This window comes from Lygodium microphyllum, chromosome 17 (assembly GCF_053477565.2).
Source record: "Lygodium microphyllum isolate KBCC chromosome 17, Lygodium_microphyllum_v1.1.10, whole genome shotgun sequence".
Taxonomy (NCBI): domain Eukaryota; kingdom Viridiplantae; phylum Streptophyta; class Polypodiopsida; order Schizaeales; family Lygodiaceae; genus Lygodium; species Lygodium microphyllum.
This window is the reverse complement of record NC_141151.1, coordinates 15632527-15653025: the sequence shown is the minus strand read 5'-3', so window position 1 is coordinate 15653025 and position 20499 is coordinate 15632527. Positions and strand designations below refer to the sequence as shown.

The window sequence follows — 20499 nt, the reverse complement described above, 5'->3', positions numbered from 1 at the left end:
TTAAAAATAGTATAACTCACCTGAAGTGGACGGCTGGTGGGGGTGTCACGATTTGGGGTTCTAGCCAGCAACTTCCTAGACACGGCTGGGTGGAGAATCAAAGACAACTTTCTCGTACTCGTTTTCGATATAGCTGAGTAGGGGGGCACCGGTAGAAACGACTCCCGCATTTAATAGATTCATTCAGCTTTGGAAGTCTAAGGTTCTGTATTAGGGTAAAGTCTTCATGTGGAGATTGTTGATTGGTGGTATTTCAACTGGGGAGGTGCTACGTGCCTAAAAGATCTTTGTTGGTCGTTGTGTATTCCACGCCACATGTGATGAAACATTGCTTTATCTCTTTGTCTCTTGCCTGGTTGCTCGACAAATTTGGAGTTTTATTTCCCACGTGTGGTTCTCGGCAACACAGCACTGGATAACAACCCATTCATGGATTATGGGAAAGATGCCCTCTGTGGCTTCTTTGCATTCTAATTATTCTTGTCTTTTCCACTTCCTTAGATGGACTGCCTTGTGGCATATTTGGCGTACTCGGAATGCCTTTATTTTTGATTCAGTATCGGGCATCCATAGTCATGTGGCCCGTGTTCTAGGTTTAGCACTATGGCAGATTTCTTCTATGATGTCAACTGACCTGGTTCTTCTTGACATTGTTGCTCCTTGGCTGGCTATTGTTCGCTCTACTCCAGTTGTCCTTTTTGTGTGATTTCTTTGTGTTAAAGTCTTGGTAGACTTTCGTCAGTTTCTGTGATGACCTGATGGTCTGATGTAAATATTTACTATTTAATTCAATTATCTTCACGGAGAGAGAGAGAGAGAGAGAGAGAGAGAGAGAGAGAGAGAGAGAGAGAGAGAGAGAGAGAGGTCCTCTTGACTCTAGAAAGGAGTCTAACTCATTGCAAACTGAGGTGGCCACATCCAGGCTGCTTGATTGGCATGATAAGCACATGGAATGTGATAAGTTCAATAGGATGGCACTAACGAGTCGTATCCATAAACTCTTTTGTGTTGTTTGGGTTTTTGGGCTGATTTGGTTGAACTTAGAGGAACGGCTTTGATGTCATGACTCATTCCCCTTTGCTTGCATTTCAACCCTCACCTCCATGGTTAGACTAGCTTTTGTGTGCCTTGATGATTTCCTGAAACGATCAGCCAATCTTGTTTATCATAAGATAGTTGAGATAAAGAGATGAGTGCAAATAAAGTTTGATCTACTTGAGATGGTAAAGCTAAGTGGTGTGATTAGTTGCTTCAACTGTGGAGGTTTAAGCTTCGTTAGTGGGAAAGTTTTTATAATGAGGTTTTTGTGAAGAAATGCTCTAAATGCAGAAAATGCAAAACCAATCGTACGACAATGTACAGACTGATAAACATAGAACATAGTTAGGGTTAGGGTTAGGATAAATGAGAGACAGTGAATACAATGAATAATGAAGTGAATGAATATTGAATATACAATGCTCATGCAACAAATATACTATGCAATGAATACTGAATCTCGAACTCGTATCTCTGGGATCAAGAGTGTGTCGTACTCCTAGCAAATCCTGAATTGCAGCAAAGGCAGCCTATGAGTGTCGAACACCAGCAAATGCAGCTAGGGAAGGTTGGATTTGATGCAGACAGCAATGCAAGAGAGAGAAAGACTGAAAACGCAGGTACATGAGGAGAGAGAAAAAGTGGGTGACAATTGTTAGGTGCAAATGCAATAGAGATGAGAGAGAATTGTTAGTTGGCAGCCAAAAACATTAAACATAGATTGGAGAAGAGAGAGAATGTCAAGGCGGCAGCTCTTGATTGATGGTGATAGCTTTAGATGATGATGTCAGCAGCAAACACAACAATCTGTCTGTAGGCGATAGCTCAAGGGTACTAGTCGACAGCTGCGGGATGAAACCGAAGGCGGGAATCGGGAGCTAGATGGTAGTGGATGGTTGGGGGAAGCTTAGATTGCCATGTCCTTTGTGAATGGGGTGTGAGATATGGCTCCTGAAACTTGCAAAAATGAGATTGAGAGAGTGGTGGGTTGCATGCCTATTTATAGAAAGTTTGGGGCACCTAAATTAGGGTTTTGTATGTGGGACACAACAACTCTGTAGGGTCATGTTTCTTTTTAAAATAAGATGGTTTCTTCATTGATCAAGCATGTGTTGGGTTGTTTAAGTCAGGCTAATGAATTTTTAGCTCAATAGTTTCCTTTTGGGGGTCTCCCTACAGGGTATATGTTGCATGGTCGCAAGGTCTCTAGTGGTAGACATGTCTTTAGCATCACATGTGATCAAACTTTTTTTCATATTTTATTTCTTGCTGAGTTGCTAGATAGGTGTGGGTTTTTAGTTCCCAAGTATGGACGTAGAGTGATGTGCCAGCATACCATCATCCATTCTTGGGTTTTAAGCACGATGCTGTCCACAACCACTTTACAGCCAGAGCATCCTTGTCTTTTTCATTTTCTGCTTTGGATTGGTCATTGGCAATGCATTTATCTTTGATTCGGCCTTGGCTATCCATGGTCACACGAGTTGTGTTCGAGGATTGCTGTTATGGCAAATAGTTTCATAGTTTTGGCTATTGTTATACTCAGAAAGGTGGCTGCACCATGGATGGATATCATTCACACCACCCTGGTTGTGACTGCTTCATGATTCCTTCCTCTATTCTTGTAGACATGTTTTTTTGTGGCCTTTTGGATCCATGTGTTGTTTTCTACCTCTCTTGGAGTTTACTTGTGGTTCTCCTGAAGGCCCTTTGTAAATATTTCAATACAGTAATTCAAACTACTTTATGTTGAGAGAGAGAGAGAGAGAGAGAGAGAGAGAGAGTTATGCATCATATTTGATTATTTGCAGGTCATTCCTGATGGCTCTAAGAAAGTGCTTGAGGACTTTTTAGCTTCATTTTCGAGCACATATAAGGTCATTCAAAGGGTTCATAAGGCTTTCTCTAAAGATGGGAGGGATGGGGGTACATTGCATCAATGGGTAAGGGAAACAGCTTGTGCTTGCAATGAAATTGAGCACAAAGGGTCAGTTAATTCTGAACAATTACATTATTTGAATACTAAGGCCCCATACATTTCAAACACTGAAGATTACCATCCAGAATGGCGAACCACTGTATCTGTAAAGAAGTCAATGATTGATCAGTTGACTGAGAATGAAGTAATTCCCAGGTTACCCCCACATCTAGATGAGACAGAATCAAGATTGCATGTAAGGGATGCTGAGCAGAACCCAGACTGCAAGGATGTGCTAGATGAGGTTGACACTCCTGTAAAGATGGAGAATTCTGGCAAGCTCTGTGGTGGTAGGAACAAGGAGCAGGCAAAGCTGCAGGAACTTACGCATGAAGAAGATTGCCCATCTTTGCCTTCGTTATACAGTAACACTGGAAAATCTACAAACATGGCATGTCAAAAATTTCAATCCTATGAGTCTAACGGACAAGGGTTTATGAAGAATGACCAGTCACATGTAGAGCATTCATATGTAGAACAAGCCAACATTTCTTCTGGACAAGATGCTGAGGCCAGGAGAATGCCTCTTTCAAATGGGTTTGATGATCAGCTTGAACGTTGGGTTTGGTCTACTGGTGGAGAAAGAGCAACACCTAGATTTGAGTTGCAAAATGATGATGCCAGCAGTGTAACTGAAGATCAGACAAAAGTTGTTCAGCCAACAGTGGGGCTCTTGGATGCTCTTGTGCTAGCAGGTCCTTCAACAGCAGGAGTCCAAGCCAGTTGGCAGAAGACCATTCTCAATATTTTTGAGAAATCTGTGCGTGTCCAGGAGCAGCACAACTACATCAAATCTGTTGAGTTGGCCCATTTATTCAGGCGGCTTACACTAGATGAGGAGCAATTACAACTGACATCTGTGTCTAATCAACTGATGCGAGAGAATCTGAGTTTAAGTAGGTCTAAAGCAAATTTTAAGGAAAGCACAGCTCTTGAACACAGAATGATTGCTGTGCATGTTGAGTTCCGTAGAACATGTGCTGATGAATTGGTTGCTGGTCTATTTGTCATGCTCTTGTCATTGGCATATGGGGTCAAGAAGTATTCTTTCACATTGCTAAGTGACATGGTGTCGACATGCCATCCTGCTGTCAAGGTATGGGCTTCAGAACCTTGTCTCCTAGCAGAGTTTATCTTATGAACGGTCTAATCAACTCATTTTTCTGATTGGTTCTGGCATGTTTAGGAACGCCACAGGTCTTCAGGATTTCATATCAATTGGTTATATAACTCGTTAGATGGGCTGGTGGGTCAGTTACAGTACTTCACATGCCAAGTGACTGTTACAGGGCGCATATTTATTGGGCTACTCATTGTTTTGGTGGTGGCTACATCACTTCTTCGACAAAGTGTGACTAGTTCAAGCCAGTCAATGCCTACGACAATACTTATCATTGTCCTTGGAGGAGTCTGTGGCTTTGCAGGGAAGTTATCTGTAGACAGCTTAGGTGGCGATGGATTCCGGTGGCTTATTGTATGGGAAGTTTTCTGTACAGTCCATGCTCTGGCCACTTGTTTTACCCCTTTTGTTTACAGGCTACTGCATGGCAGATTGTCTAGAAGTCGGTTTAAGTTTGGAATTCCGTACTGGCTTAGAAAGTTCACTTTCCATGCAACCATGGTTTTGCTGCTCCCTGTATTAGCTGGGCAACTGCCATTTGGTTCATTCAGCTCTGTGATGAATGATCTTCTTTTGATCCTCCTTAATAATGTATCCCCAGTATTTACTTCTGTGTTGGAGTGGACGGTAGTGTAAGTTTTGTTTTCATAGTACTGGAAGGCAGCCCCAGTGTAAGATAAGTTGAGGTGTGCATTTCTTGTTCATAGTGCTTACACCAAGCCTTATGCACGTTGTGCCTGTAAACTGAACGTCCTTCTGGAAGACGAGATCTGTCGGTTATTTTTGTCTTAGCATTTAAGTTCTGCATGTTCCGAATGTAGTGGCCAAGCAAGAAATCAGGAATCTTGTTGTTAGTTTATGTACCACATCTAACAGCTCCATTGAGTACAATACAGTGTGCAAGTTCTTATGCTGTTCGATAGGAATTCCTGTAGATGAACGTAGCCAAAACTGTACATTGTGCTGTAAATGCATAGCTTACCGAAGGGAAAAGATGCAGCTCTCTCTAGTGACTGTGGTTTGTCAATTATAGATTGAAGGACTTGGGTTTATTCTTGTTTTCTTTTTGTCCTCTCAATTGTTTGCATGCTGCAATGCCATTATAAGTGGGATGTATGGGATATGTGTCATGATCCTAGCTGACATGCTGAACTAGGCATGCCCTTCTTGAGTCCTTTTAAGGGCAATGTGAATGGTGATGCCAACTTGGTGCATAGTCACGTCCAATCATGAATGCGCTGAGATTGGACCTATTGTAAATGATGCAACTAGTCATCTCCAATCATAAATGTGACTGAGATTTAAACTACTGTAAACATCTCTCTAGCGAGACTGAACACAACTTGCACAGAGAGGCTGTGACAGTCGTGCATATGAATATCTAGCTGCTGCTTTTTCATTTTTCTTGGGTGAGGATGTAAACGTTGAAAGATGCCTTACAATTTTATCCGGGCTTTAGACTCATGTACCCGCGTATACATCCACATACTCAAACCACATAGGCCACAACACCATTGGCAACTAGCTCTTAATTCATGGAAAGCTCTGTTTGGCAAACTGAACAAAGCATGTAAACTCAATTAACCTTTCTCCATTAAACGAGAGTGCACGAGTGCATGTGAGCATTGTCCTGATGGTGTTTGTGTTTTTGTGGGTAGTGAGTTTCACTATTCTTGGAAATGTTTGATGCGTTCTTTTTGCTTGTTTTGTTTTTCTTTGCTATCTATTGTTGTTTAGTGTTCCTTTTGGTTTTCCCTACTTGTCAAGTAAGATAACATTTTTTGATTATTTGTGTGTGTAATGTAATTTCAACATTGAGATTGTTGTGTTTGGAACTTTCGATAATAATGACATAGGAAAGATAATAAAAGTTAAGAAATGAATACCAAAGCCTAGAGTACAAGAAATCGTGATAGTAAGCCACTTTTGAGGGTTTGCACACAACTGTGGCCATTGTGTTGTGCTTTTATTGCCTTTCTCATTTTGACATTCACATGGAAAGGGATGCCTTGCTTTGCAAAGTATTCCTCCTTGGGGTACAATTTAATGCATAGTTTCTAGAGTCTTAGTAAATTGGTAAATTGTGGCTTGTGTGAAATTTGCGTGTGTGTGTGAACCCAATGCTTGCATAAGGTGGCCTTAGTGTGCACAAAATTGTTGATTACATCCCCAAGTGAGTGAAACCTATAGGGACTCAAACCACTTTGCCTTATTCTCTATTGGCTATGTTCATGCCAATTGTATGTGAATTTCTTAAAAATGTTAAGAAAAAGTGTGACAAAATATTGGAAGATTTGAATTGAGTACACTTGTATGAAAAATGTATTTAAGAAAAGGTAGTGTTTGAAGAATTGGACCTTCACCATTTGTTTGTGAAGTAGATCCCTTTCTATTAAGATACATGATGATTCAATGATGAGGGTTGCCTTTGTGTAATTTCTTTTTTCAAATAAGAAAAGTGATCCAAAGAACACTAGAACTTCCAAGCTCCAAGTCGTGAAGCAAAACTTGTTGCATTAGAGCACATTGATTCAATGCTAATGGTTGTGTTTGTGTAGTAATTAATGTTGTAGGTCCTCTCTCTCTCTCTCTCTCTCTCTCTCTCTCTCTCCAATAAGGAGGTTCTCTCTTTCGGTAATTTGCAAGCTAGGGTTGATGTTAACTGTTGGAGGAGAAAGGCAATCTTATTGCACATTTTAGGATCCATGTACATGTGATATGTATGTATGTATGTGAGCATAATCCCTTGGAGTTTTTGGGATGCTTGTCTACCTACTTGGGTCAAAATGTATCCCTTGCTTTGAGTGTGTAATTGTTGTGTATGTACTTCACTTGACTTGGTTTTGTAATTACTATCATGTAACTATAAGGAATTTTCTCCACTAACTGTAATAGCTTTTTCTTGGATTATGTATAGCATACAAAGTTTCTTAAAGGATGGCCCAAGGACTTGAGCAATGTTTGTATCAAGTATAATGCTCTTTTTGTAACATAGTTTCTTTCTCAACACATTGTTAAGCATACATTTCTTTGTGAGGGAATGTCTTTCGATGCCATTTCCTATCTTTTTATCTTAAGCTCCAAGAATCTATAGAGGTGCATGTTATTGTCGAAAAGAATTTGAGCTTACATGTTTATTAATATTATTTAGAATCTTTTGGGTGTTAAAATTTTCTTCACATTATGTAATATGATACAATTAAATATGTCACTTAAAACAATTGACAAGTTATATGACTCTCTTTAGTAACAATTAATACGAGTGAAGGAGGCCAATTTTGCTTTTGTTGCTTCTTAACAAGGTAATTTGTGGTGGTTAAGTTTTCTAAAGAGCCCCAAAAGAGCACATGGACCTAATAACAAATACATATATTCCCAATTCTTTATGAGATTGACATTCTTTGGGCATCTTTGGATGCATATTTCAAAAATTTTCAAATATAATATTTATTTTGTATAATTATATATGATGATTGATTGATCTCCAAAATCTCCCAATAATCATTGATAAGGAAACTTCAATGTTACATTGTATTTGATGAATATATTATCTATAGATATTTATTTGCAACAAGGTTAAGCTTTGATAATTTTGTATTTAGTGATTTATCTTGCTTTATTTGTAAGTTTTCTTTCCATTAACATGGTTGAACTATCTTTCATTCTATGCTTTTGGTATCTTATTATCAAGAAAATTCTATCATTATTAGTCTAAAAACAACATTTTTAAAGTTCTATATATTTATGACTGCCATTGGAAGTATTGGCCCTAGAGTGATGGTAATATTTCTTTTATTTGGATAAAAATCACACCACTTTCTAAGTAAAGATAGAACTTTAGCCACATATTCTATAACATAAATTTATATATTGTCCTTAAAGGGATCCCTAGTCCATTGGATCTTAAATAGGTCTATGCACTAATGCTCTAGTGTCTGTTTGACCAAATAGTAGATGTACATAGTAGGGATTGCAACAACCATCGATATGTCCATCAATAAGGTTTTTTCTACAATCTTTTGAATAAGTGTTTATCTATTGTAGTGATTCAACAAAGCAACATTCAACAACAACTCGCTTTCTTAATCTAACCATGCATGTTTTAGAAATAAGAAACAATCACATGAAGGCCCATTCCTCATCAATCTCTCTATCACGTACTTTCTCAAGCTTCTTATTACTGTGTATATCTTGGTTAAAAAACAAAAGATCTTAAGGATTTCATGCACTTAACTATGGGGGGGCATCGAGTGGAGCTCTTGGTTTTTAAATCTCAGCCATCCAAAGTTGACCAACTCTCACCTAGCTACCGACTTCCTTTTTCCAAAACTATTGTATGCTCTCTCGCTAATCAAGCAAACACAAACCAATAACTTTGAGATTGTAGTGGACACAACTTACTTCCATTTCTTATTATAGCTCTATTGTGAAGTCAAAGATGTTCTCATGATTCTCATACTACCTCCTCTAGCTTCAATCTCTCAATCCATTCTTCCAAACCTTCTAGAGCTTGAGCTACCATGAGAATACACAGAAGAATAAAAAGAAGATGAGGAAGAAGATGGTGGAGTGATTGGAGTGCTTCACCACTTGTCCCTCACATTCAATTGTTCTCTCCCTCCCTCTCCCTCTTTCTCTCTCAATCTCTCAATGGCATGCAAGAAGCAATAAGAAGAGAGCTTGAACACAAGTTGGTATAGTGAGAATGATTTTCCATTCACTTTTTTCAGTTTTTACATATGGACCAAGTTTAAGGGTTTCCTCCTTGAAGTTGGGCATCCTATTTCTTGCGGATTTTGGGTTGGCCCTCTTACACATAATACTTGGCTATTAGAACCCTTTTGTTATTCCTCATCACTATTATGGTCTTAATTCTAAGAACAACATATATAAAGGACTACATGTGTACCATAGCTAAATTGCAAAATTGTATGAGGAATTACAACAAATTGCAAAACACCATCATGAAACTACACAAAGAAAGAAACCTACAAGAATTATGATATGGAATGAGAGATAGGCATTGAATAGACATAGAATTCAATGCATACTCATAATCTTGATTCATTTATATCTCTAATAGATTTCTCTTCATCAAAGAGTGCAGTTGTGATCTGCAAAATCATGTTAACAAGAACAATGGCATACATGATGAAGATGATGCCATCCCAATGCTATGGATAGGCATTATGTTTGTAGAGCAATCCAATTTAAATACATAAGATTCACTCTTCATTTTAGAAAATATGACCTTCTACTGCATTCCAAGTACATTTTTGGCATGCTTTATGACTTTGCCACACATGAGCACTATGACTATTCATTGCATTACCATGATCTTCTCACAAACTCTTCCTTACATTTGGACAAATATCAATAAGTGGAGGATATAATGTTGCGATGAACCAATCCTCCTCTTTTGATTCATGTGCATGATAATTGAAACATATATCTCAACTATAAGCCAATCATGAAGTTCACTTGCCCAATTTGAAATTGTATTATTTTTTACAAACCATAATATTCCATATGTGTCTCTAGTTATGATATCCATCTTTATGAACAAAAGGAAGTGCTCCATGAACTATCTAACATGATGCTTCCAAAGAGGATCTAACTATTGAAGCATGCACAGGTTTTTGCCACCCTACTAAATGGCCAAAATCAGCCTACACAGCTTCATATGTGCATCTCTAGTGCTTTACATTGTCATTATAATCAATATAAAACATTTAGCCACAAGAGTGCTAGTGAACTCCAACTTTCCGCCCACTTTTCCCATTTTTATTGATAATATCAATTTGAGATGAGCATGAAGACTATCTGACCATTGCTCCCATGGCAATTCAACATAATGGAGTATACCAATTTGCATCAACCAAGCCCTAGTATTTGCATCATTTGTGTCCAAATTCAATACAAAATCTACAAAAGAGTGTAAGCTCATTGGATGAAGAATGACAATGCATTGCTAATTTAGGGGTCTCCATGTCATCACACTTGTTACATATTTGAAGGCCTATCACTCCAATTTGGGTCATTGACATTCTCTTGATGTTGTTCACACAACCTCTTTTCTTTGCCATGGATAGAACATAAGAATGAGCAAGGAGAGGTAACCATTTAACTTCATTTACCAATTTAGTAAATCCAATTCTAAGCAGCTTTTCAATCTCCTCTTTTTGTATAATTAGGGTACATCATATATTGCTTTTGCTGCATAATGGGCTTATAATCTACTTTGAGATTAATTTGATATTGGCATACCTTTGGATCAAAGCCCTTTATAGCAATATTCTTCCAAGCAACTATGTCATGAAATGCTTGACAAAGTTGTACCAACTTTTTCTTATAATCTTCATCCACATAGATACTCATCTTTATGGATTTAGAACCACCCATATGTTATAATTTCACTTATTGTACCTCATCTTTAGGTATTCAAGTCAATCTATTAAGAGTATATTCAAACTTCAACATTACTTTAATAATAGATTGTTGACTAGCCTTGTCCCAATGCCTCCTCATTCTTTGTTTACTAATTTTCTTATAGATCTTGCATTTTCTCATCATGCTTCGTACATTCTTTCAAGAATCTTGATTTCTTCTTCAAAATATCTAATTTTTTGCATAAGATTAGTAGTTTCTTGCAAAAGATTTTCAATTAATACATTGTATTTAGCTAAAATATGATCAGTATCCACTTCAAGCACTCAAATAATTGTTAGATTAGCCACCATTTTCTATTTTTAGGGCTATATTAATAGGATGTGCCATTACAGGTCTAAGTTTGGGCTTTAAAAACATATGATTAGCTATTGAAAGTTTTAGCTTCTTAAAGCCATGAGGAATTGTCACTCTTTACCTTCTTCAAGCCATGAGTAATTATCACCATATCTTCTCCCCAATCTTCTTTTATCTTAGATAACCTAAACCAAGGTCTCCCCAAAAGCATTTGGTAAGGGTCACCTAAACATTCCATGTGGAGCACAACAAAGCTTACTCTAAATCTCAAACTTGCCACTTTAATCAATTGATTCTTCAAAATTTCCAAAGGCTAAAGTCTCCATTGATTATCCATTTTGACTTGGAAAGGTACTAACACTAAGTCCTACAATTTATAATCAAGATAAAATCTCTTGAGGATAATATTAACTTTTGATCCACTATCTAGTAAGACATCTTGAAACTTTCTTCCCAAGTACTCTACTTGAATGGTGGGGACCTTATAATCTATAACTCTATCTAGGTAAGAATAATTACTTGATATTTTGATGTGCTCTTTGCATCTTCAACATACCTTTCCACACTTTTCCTTGACTATTATGATTCTTGACAAAAACTTCTCCTTGAAATATGGGATTAGATCTAAGAATTGCTCTAAAGTTAATTGCAAAGATAACTTGTCCAAGGCTCTAAATAGTTCATGAGAGACCTCTTGTTGTTCATTTATACTTAAACCTTCCTAATTACCATATTTCTACTCAAGCACCTCTTGTAGATATTCCTATTTTTACTTAGTCTTTCCACCTCATTTAGTGTTGCTTCCCTAACTTTCTCCTACACATCTCAATCCACCTTGTTGTTTGCTTTAGCCTCGGTAATATCCAAAACTCGAGTCTCCTCATGATTATCCAATATTACAATACAATTAGAACAATCCTATCCCATATGCGGTTCCACCACTTTGTTGACTTGTAAGTTGCTCCTTTACTAGATGAAATTTCTTACTTCTCTCCTTGAGCTTTTGGCCCTTCTATGATCTCTTTAGGGATCCATGCTAAGACAATTTCTAGTAATACAAGTGTTGCTAAATATGTAGTGCTCCCATCAATTGTATTTCTTACTAACTTTTAGCTTGCTTCTAAATCCCTTTTCAATGTCATCTCAAGTACAATCTAATTCATAGATGCTACATGTTGTGTCATTGCTTGCATTAGTGCCATTCTAACACCCTTAACACTAGGATTGTACCAACACTCCTTTGCATCATGTTCTATGTTTTGGCAAATATTGTAGGATTTTAGGCTTCACAAAATGTTCACTACCTCCATGTCTATGGACTACTTTCTTACCTTTTTCTCAAGCATTCTTTCTAGGGTTGTCTTTCCTTCTTTATCCTTACCTTTCCTCCTATCTCTAGAGGACTATTTATCTTTCTTAAATACCTTTTTGAGCCTTCTTTTACTTCTTTCACTATTTGAAGCATTAGATTAACTCTCTAATTTTAAACTTGAACAAGAATCATCCTCTTTAATTCTATCATAATAATTTGAGTATTTTAAATCTAACTCTAATGACTCATTTCTTGATTTCTTTTTGGACTTTTCTTCCCCTAGACTTTCTCTATGCTTTGGGTAACTTTAGTTAATACATCAACTGTGTCGTTATCTGGTAGTTTAATATTATCAATGGCACTTGCTATAGTTTTATTTAAGCCCTTAACAAAATAAAAGCCCTACAATTACATTGTGTAAGTAGTTTCTTCATAACATGAAATACTCAAAGTACAAAGAGAAATATTGCAACAACCAAAGCCAAGGTGACCATAGCTTGGATTCTCATTGCTAAGGTGAAGTATTACAATGGGGAAAAATAGAGAAAGACAGCAAGATACCCACCTCTTGATATGGTGGAGGAAGTTACACACCCCTATGCTACTACGAGTCCTCAAGTGGAAAATGGATTATTGAGCAAAAAGATGTGCACATGTTACATTTTTAGCCTTTTATACTCTTCTCTAAGCCTATGTTTCATTACACATTGAATATCTATTAGCAAGATCCAATCTATTCAAAAGGTTCTTAAACTTTTGGGCATAATTCTCAACTTGCATATTTTTCTGTTTTATTTCCTAAACTTTCTTTAGCACATCAATGGCCATCTTATCAATCCAAAATCTACTTAAAAACTATTTTTTTAGCCGATTATAAGTGAGAAAATATCCAATTCCATATGTAGTATACCAATCCATAGCTTTCTCCTTTAATTGATTATAAATGAGAAAATATCAAATTCTATATATACTATAGCAATCTTTCCCCTCAAAATTAGTAGCAAATTGTTGTAATTTGACTTAATCTTTGTACATGTTGAATCCACTTGTAATCCATCTTGTTTCGAACTGGACCATGCCACAATTGGGGTTCTCCTTACTTTTGATTGAGAATTTAGAGGCTTTAACCTTAGGATTGAGCAGCAATTATTGTTGTTTTTTCCTAGGTAATGGTTCAAAGGTCAAAACTTTCTTTACTACAAAAGAAGTCCTTAGAAGAACCACACTTCCCTAGTACTAAATGCTACAATCTCTTAAATAGTTCCTTACAAGGAGGAGTCTAGTTTGGAAACAGGGGTACTAGTTCCTCTTCATGAGTAGAACTTGGAAGAGAATGATACACTGAGGATACTCTCCAAAGATACAATCTACATGTTCCTTATCCAAGTTTGCATATTCTCTTACTTCTTCTCCTTTATTCTACTATGACTCCTACTATTGTTGTTTTGCAAATAAATTCATCAATTCTCTAGATTTTATTCTAATCAATATAAGATTGTATGGGTGAGGGTAGTTGTCTAACATATACACAAAAGGAAAAACCATCTCTTTAAGAAGCATTGACCGACTCAACAAGATGTGTTACTACTTCAAATTTGTTAAATTTGAACCATAGTTACATGATGTCATGTGCAAGATGACCAAAGTGTTATAGCCCTAATTCTAAGAATAGAATATATAAACAACTACATGTCTTTTGTATATAAACTGTAAAACTATATGAGAAATTATAACATAATAGCAAAATATCATTAAGAAACTACATTGAGAAATAAGAAAATATAATATTCATTGAAGATGTTAGAGAAGTATGGGATGACAACATGTAAGCTAATGGACACACCATTGGATCAAAATATAAAGATGGTTGATGATGAATAGTATGATGAGGATATCACTACATTCAATTGGAAGCTTGATCTTCTAATTATAACAAGAATAGACTTGAGTTATTTAATGGGATTGATAAACCAATTCATGCAAAAGCCATGCAAGTCACATTTGGATACAATGAGGAGAGTCTTGAGATATGTCAAGAAGATAGTTAGCTATGGCTTGTTCTATGAGAAAGGGATCAAGCCTACATTGTTTGGATACACATATGTAAACTAGGTAGGAATTATTATGGATAGTAGATCCACTAGTTTCAATGCTTTTTCATTTGGTTCAGCCATGGTGAGTTAGAGTAGCAAGAAGCAACCTACATTTGCCTTGTCAAGCACGAAAGCAAAGTATAGAGGTATAGCATTGGCAACATGTGAACACACATATTTGAGAGCTTCTTTTTCTCATTTGGCATTTACTCTTTGTTCTAGTGGAAGCTTGCCTAATACTTGTACATTTCATAGAGCTTTGGATATTCACAGTTGAGCTTGAGTGTACTTTAGTGAGACCATGGGACTTCGTTGAGTTATAGTATATGCTCTTTGGATGTAATTATTGCCTAGTGGGCTAATTTGATTCATGCTTTGAGCCAACACTATCTCTATCAATGTGTTGTCAGTGGTGTATTCATCATGCTTGGCTATGTATTGAGCTTCTTTACACTTGCTCAATCAATTGTGTTTCTAGTAGTTCTCTTCCATTATCTTTGAGACCTACTATATGGTCATGCCTATTGGATATATCCTACTCAAACGCATTGAGTTTGATAGTTCTCAATACTGGTTGCATGCTTAGTGACTGTTAGTGGTTCATACACATACCTTGCTTCTTGCAGGATATACCTGGTAGTTTGTAGATTGGATTCTATCAATTGATTTCTTAGCTAGCTTTGGATTTACTACTTTCATTCATTTTTAGCATGCTGTAGTTGTAGGTTTATGCATCATCTATGAGGGCACATGCTTTAACTTGAGCATCACTTATTGGCATTTAGTGGATAGCCCTACTCTTTGCAGCTTCTCCTCTATGAGATACTATATTGATTGTGATTTTGGACTATTTCTCTGTCATTTATAGCATCATGTTTGTCTTGGATTGGGCTTTCATTTATTGCATTATGGCTGGTGGATCAAATTAGTGCTATCTTTAGAATTGACAAATTGGGTGGTACTAACTACATCTATTAAAAGGCACAAATATGGCAAGTTTTGGTATACAAATTGCAAATTAAGCCATTGAGACATAAGGATGTAAAGCTCGAATGCTTTGATACAAAGGATTGAGCTAAATTGGATGAGTTATGTAAATCTACAATCATTTTGTCATTCTCTAAGTAGTTTTTCTATAATGTTGTCTTTGAAGGATAGACTACGTGGGAGTTATGGAATATAATTCATAATGTCCATGACAAGGAGAGCCCTATCTTTCAATGACTAATAGAATAAGGAAGGCTAGTCACACATTGTGACTGTTGGAGTTCCCACATCTTGACTATCTCTCTCTCTTGCTCTCTTGCTCCATCCACCATCGCTCACACCTCCAGTGCTTATGCTTGCTTGTGCTCTCACTCGAGCTTCTCCCCTTATTTTTGAAAAGGTCATCAAACAATAGATATAGATGTGCAACAAAAGGGAGATGGTACAAGTATGGAGGCTCAAGCAATATTTTTCTTCATCATCTTCATTCTTCTCTCACTTTCATTCAATCGTCTACACACAAAGCATCCCACTAAAGTGATAGATACCTTTTGACTCTAAAGTCTCTTTACATATAGCCTCTCTTTTATTTAGTGCATATATACAATATGGACTTAGCCTATGTTATATCTCTCAACATTTTCCCTCAAGCTCAAAATGAGCTTGCAGATAAAACACCCGAAGTGCATTCTAAAGTACTCAAACTTATCTTTACCTAATGCTTTGGTAAAGATGTCCACGATGTGGTCATCTGCTTTAACGTGTATCAAGTCTATCTCTCCATCCACAAATTTCTCTCTAATGAAATGATAGTGTACTTTAATATGATTTTTATTTTCATGGTAGATTGGGTTCTTTGCCAACATGATGTTGCTCATGTTATCACAATACATGATAACTCCACCATCTATCTCAATCCCCAAGTCGTAAGTCAAATCATTGAAACACCCAAAGCATAATGTTAATGCTTGAATACATATAATCAATCTCAAATTGGAATTCTAAAGCAAACCACAATCACATCTAGTCATGGAGCTCAATTCTAAGCATTGCTGTAAGCAAGTAGCATAGTAGAATGGCATCAATGCTAAGCACTGTTGAAAGCAAGTAGCATAGCGGAGTGGCATCAATACATGATAGGCATAAAGCTTTCCCTATCAAACCTTGTTGTCCAAAACTATTCACAACAATAGATCTCTATTAAAACTAAGCTATTTGAGCTCAATCCAATCCACAAGAGACTCCTAGGCATTAGATTACCATTCGGACATTAAAACCCCAAGTACCATGAGCATCATAGAAGTGTGTGAGAATGGGTTATAACCTGTCCAAACTTATAGACAACCTACCTATTTCAATATTCAACCAATGTTTGAGCATATACTACTTAAGAGTGTGCTCCAATGCAATCAAATATGCCTAGAGAAGTTGCAAAATGATTGCCCAAGTGTCCAAGTGAAGGTATATGTGAGAGTAGGCTACTATGAAGCAAAGGGAGTGCTGCCCAAAAACATGTGCAATTCACATTGATGGGGATGAGGGTCCTATTACTATTTCTAGTCGATATGAAGCACTTGTTGAAGCTCAATCAGGTCTACTTGATGCCAAGAAGGATCCCACACAAGCCAGGAAAAGGCATGTGAAGCATAGGACTAGTGCAAGTACTATTAGTATACATGTGTGGAGGTACTGTCAGTGTTGTAAATACATGAGTGGTATAGGCATAGGAACCTTTACTTCCAACAAAAAAGGATGAGGGTAACCTCATTGCACTCCTTAAGAAATTCCAAGACATGTTCATATGGAATTACATTGATCTTAAGAGAATACCACCACACGTACTCACCCACACCATATCGACAAACTCGTAAGTCAAATCCACTAATCAAAATGAAAGGTGGAAAGGGTGAGAAAGAATGAGAGTACAAGCAAAAGAAGTAAGCCAAAGCTATGGAGGTTTGAGCAAGAAGAGAAACCAAAACCATATGTGGCAACTCCAAGATCCCCAATGTGTGACCTATCTTTCCTTATTCTATTGTCATAGTAAGAATAAGGAATAAAGTGATAGTGATGGGTGGCTACCACCCTGTAGTAAACAAATATGTAGGTAATAAGTACAAGATAAATGTAGGTGGCTAGGCATAGGTAGCCTTTAATCCCCCAATAATCTCTCACTCAAAGGCAAATGTGCTTGAGTGAGGAGAAAAAAAGAAAAAAGTGACAAAGTACAAAGTATACATATAAGTGCAATTGGATAAGGAATAGACATCATCTCATCCTACATCCATCATCTTCCTAAGAAAGGCATAATGTTCCATTGGGAAACTTTTAATTAGCACATCAATAGGATTCTCATCTATAGAGATCTTGATAAGGTCTATTTGCTTGTCCTCAACCACCTCTTTGATAAAGTGGTAATGGACCTTGCCAAACTTGATGGCACTCATAGAGACCAAATACAATCTTATAGATTCCAAATGCAATCTAGGATTCATATCTATAATACCAAGGTCTACAACCAAGCATTCTAACCATAGAGCCTCCTTACATGTAACGTGTTTGTCTATTGGCTATCAAAGCACGTTTTTAGTGGTCCATCGAGAGACGAATCTAAGCGACGCTAAAAATGTGCGTGGACAGCCGATAGGCAGGCACATGACAGTTGGTATCAGAGCCAAACTTCGTAATGATATGTGATTGATTAATGTATGGTTCGTAGACGTATCCTAAACAGAATAACCTATTGATTAATGTATGGTTCGTAGACGTATCCTAAACAGAATAACCTAAGTGGTATGGCTTGATTGTTAGGCACCTTCTACACCCACGAATGCTGACATGCAAAGGAAGAAATTCCTTCTCAAGCAAATCAAGGCACCCGAGTTTGGTGGAAAAGGAATAGACGTTGCAACAGAGGCGAAGATATGGATTGAGTCGATGAATGATTATTTCTCTATTGTAGGAATTGCTTCTGCCAATCAAGCAATGATAGCCAAACTTAAGTTAGTTGGCTAGGCTCGGATATGGTGGAAGAAATGGTGCAAAGATCAAGGTGTTTCTAAAGTCATTGTCACTTGGGTTCGAGCTAAAAGATGTTGTACGCAGAGATACCTTTCGCCAACCTACCCGAATTTGAGGATGAATGAATTATTCAAGTTAAAGCAATTGGAATTAACCTTGGAAGCTTACTGTGCCCACAAACCAAGAGAGGGAGATTTAACCATTTTTTACCCAATATGTTACATCCTCTCCCCCTTAGAGGAATTGAGATGTCCTCATCTCGAAAGGGACTCGGGGTTTCATTCTGGAGCCTATGGGGTAAGACCCATCACGCATTCGTTGCGACACTCTGACCCCTCATAAGCATGCAGTCTTTCAAAACAACAACCTATTGTATTTGATATATTCGAGTTTGGATTTTACAAGAGAAAAGTTTATTGTAGTTACATTTCATGAATATCTTCTAGGTTTTTTCTAAGTATCTGATAATCTCTTGGTAGGTTCTGGATCACTATTAATCTAGATGTGAAGCTTGTACAACTTCATTTCTCTTAAGTTCAAGTTCTCTTTGAGTTCTATTGGGATGATTGTCCTGAATATGTCCAATGTTGTGGCACTAGGAGCATCGATGTTTAGGGTACTTTGGACATTCCCTTTTGAAATGACCTAGCTCCTTGCAATAGAAACAGCGCGAAACTTTTTCACTTGGGGTCACAAGATTTTTGGTTGTCTTTGGCAGGATTTTCTTCTTTAGACCAAATTGCCCTAGGATCCTTTTAGCGGACCGAAGTGGTCCTTTATTTCGGAAACTTTGTTTCCAAATTGTCCTCTTTTTGGATCTGGACTGAGATCCATGGACAATTGGCTTTGCTTGTAATACTAAAGAATACTCCCAAGCTTCGACATTCTACTAAGACCCAATCTATATTAGTTAAGAAGAAACAACTTAAGAGAATTTCATTGTAAGTTATAACTGTCATTTCTTACTAAAGTATCTTTGATCACTTGTAAGTTCTAGGCTCAAAATTGATGCAACTCATATTACTCGGGTTAACTGTAGTTACAAGAGTAAGGTTTATTCCAATACAAGTTTTATTACATGTCGATAAGATTCCTAGGGTTTCTAATCATCTTGAAGAGGTATGGTGAGTTCTAGGTCTTGGTCTTCATCTGATTCCTTTATATATCCAAAGATTGCACTTGTGTAGCTTCATTTTCTTGGGGGCTCAATATCTTTTGGACTTAACAGGGCAGTTTGCTTGGACATTCCCTAGCTCAATGCAGTGGAAGCATCGACAGTTTTGGGACCTCTCTTACGGATGTGCCCTATCTCTCTACACGTGTGGCATCTCTTGTCCTAATCTCGAGAATCATCTTTGTCAAAATTGCTTGATTTAAGTTCTTGGATGATTGGTTTTGCTTGAAGTAATGCATCTTGCAAGTCTGCTAGATGCATTGCTTCAAGATGATGGTTTAGAGGAGTGTTCAAGCCATGGAAAAACTTGGATACTTGCTGCACAATATCCATAGGTGGTGCGTATTTTAGTAGGGATACAAACCCCGACTGGTCCGCCTTCATAGCAGTAAGACCATCTTTGCCATTGAATGGGGGTGTTCATATATATTGTCATGCCCTTTGGTTTGAGGAATGCACCTACAACCTTCCAATACCTAATATGTACAATCTTCAAGAATATGCTTTGCAAGTACCTCAAAGTGTTTTTTTATTACCTTTGTGTAAACTCCTCATGGGATGAGCACTTGGAGAAATTTCAAGTAGTCTTTGAGTAGTACATGTGATATCAACTCTCAATAAATCCATTGGATGTTAGCTTTGGATAAAACATGGCATCATTCTAGGCCACATCATGTGCAACAATGTGATAGCAAAACTTGCACATCAAAGATTTAGTTATCATGGAATTGCCACTGCCAAATGAGTTCAATGCTTCCTTAAATACTCCAATTACTATAGATACTTCATGCTTACACATCCATTGTGAGACCACTTACAAGCTCTTGATGAACTGGGAGTGGACTAATGAATGCTAATAAGCTTATGAATCTTTGAAAAAGGCTCTAATCAATGCACTTATTTTATGAGTCTCTAACTAAAAGCCAATGTTCCACATATACATTGACACATTCAAAATCACCATTAGAGCAGTGCTTTGCTAGCCAAGTGAACAAAACATGGATTTTCCTGTGAACTTCACTATTTGACATC

The 20499-nt window shown here is 37.2% G+C and overlaps 1 protein-coding gene across 3 annotated transcripts in view; it reads left to right on the top strand.

Annotated features, from left to right (window-relative positions):
• The window catches only part of CPR5 (protein), a 55623-nt gene extending 50707 nt beyond the window's left edge, over positions 1-4916 (top strand). The window contains exons 4-5 of one of the 3 annotated variants that reach the window (XM_087697053.1): positions 2850-4112; positions 4203-4916. In XM_087697053.1, the coding sequence (XP_087553179.1) occupies positions 2850-4112; positions 4203-4772 (1833 nt within the window). In that variant the 3' untranslated portion in view covers positions 4773-4916. The remainder of the gene's footprint in view (positions 1-2849; positions 4113-4202) is intronic. The other 2 variants (XM_087697055.1, XM_087697056.1) reach the window with 2 other exon arrangements.
• The last annotated feature ends 15583 nt before the right edge of the window (positions 4917-20499 follow it).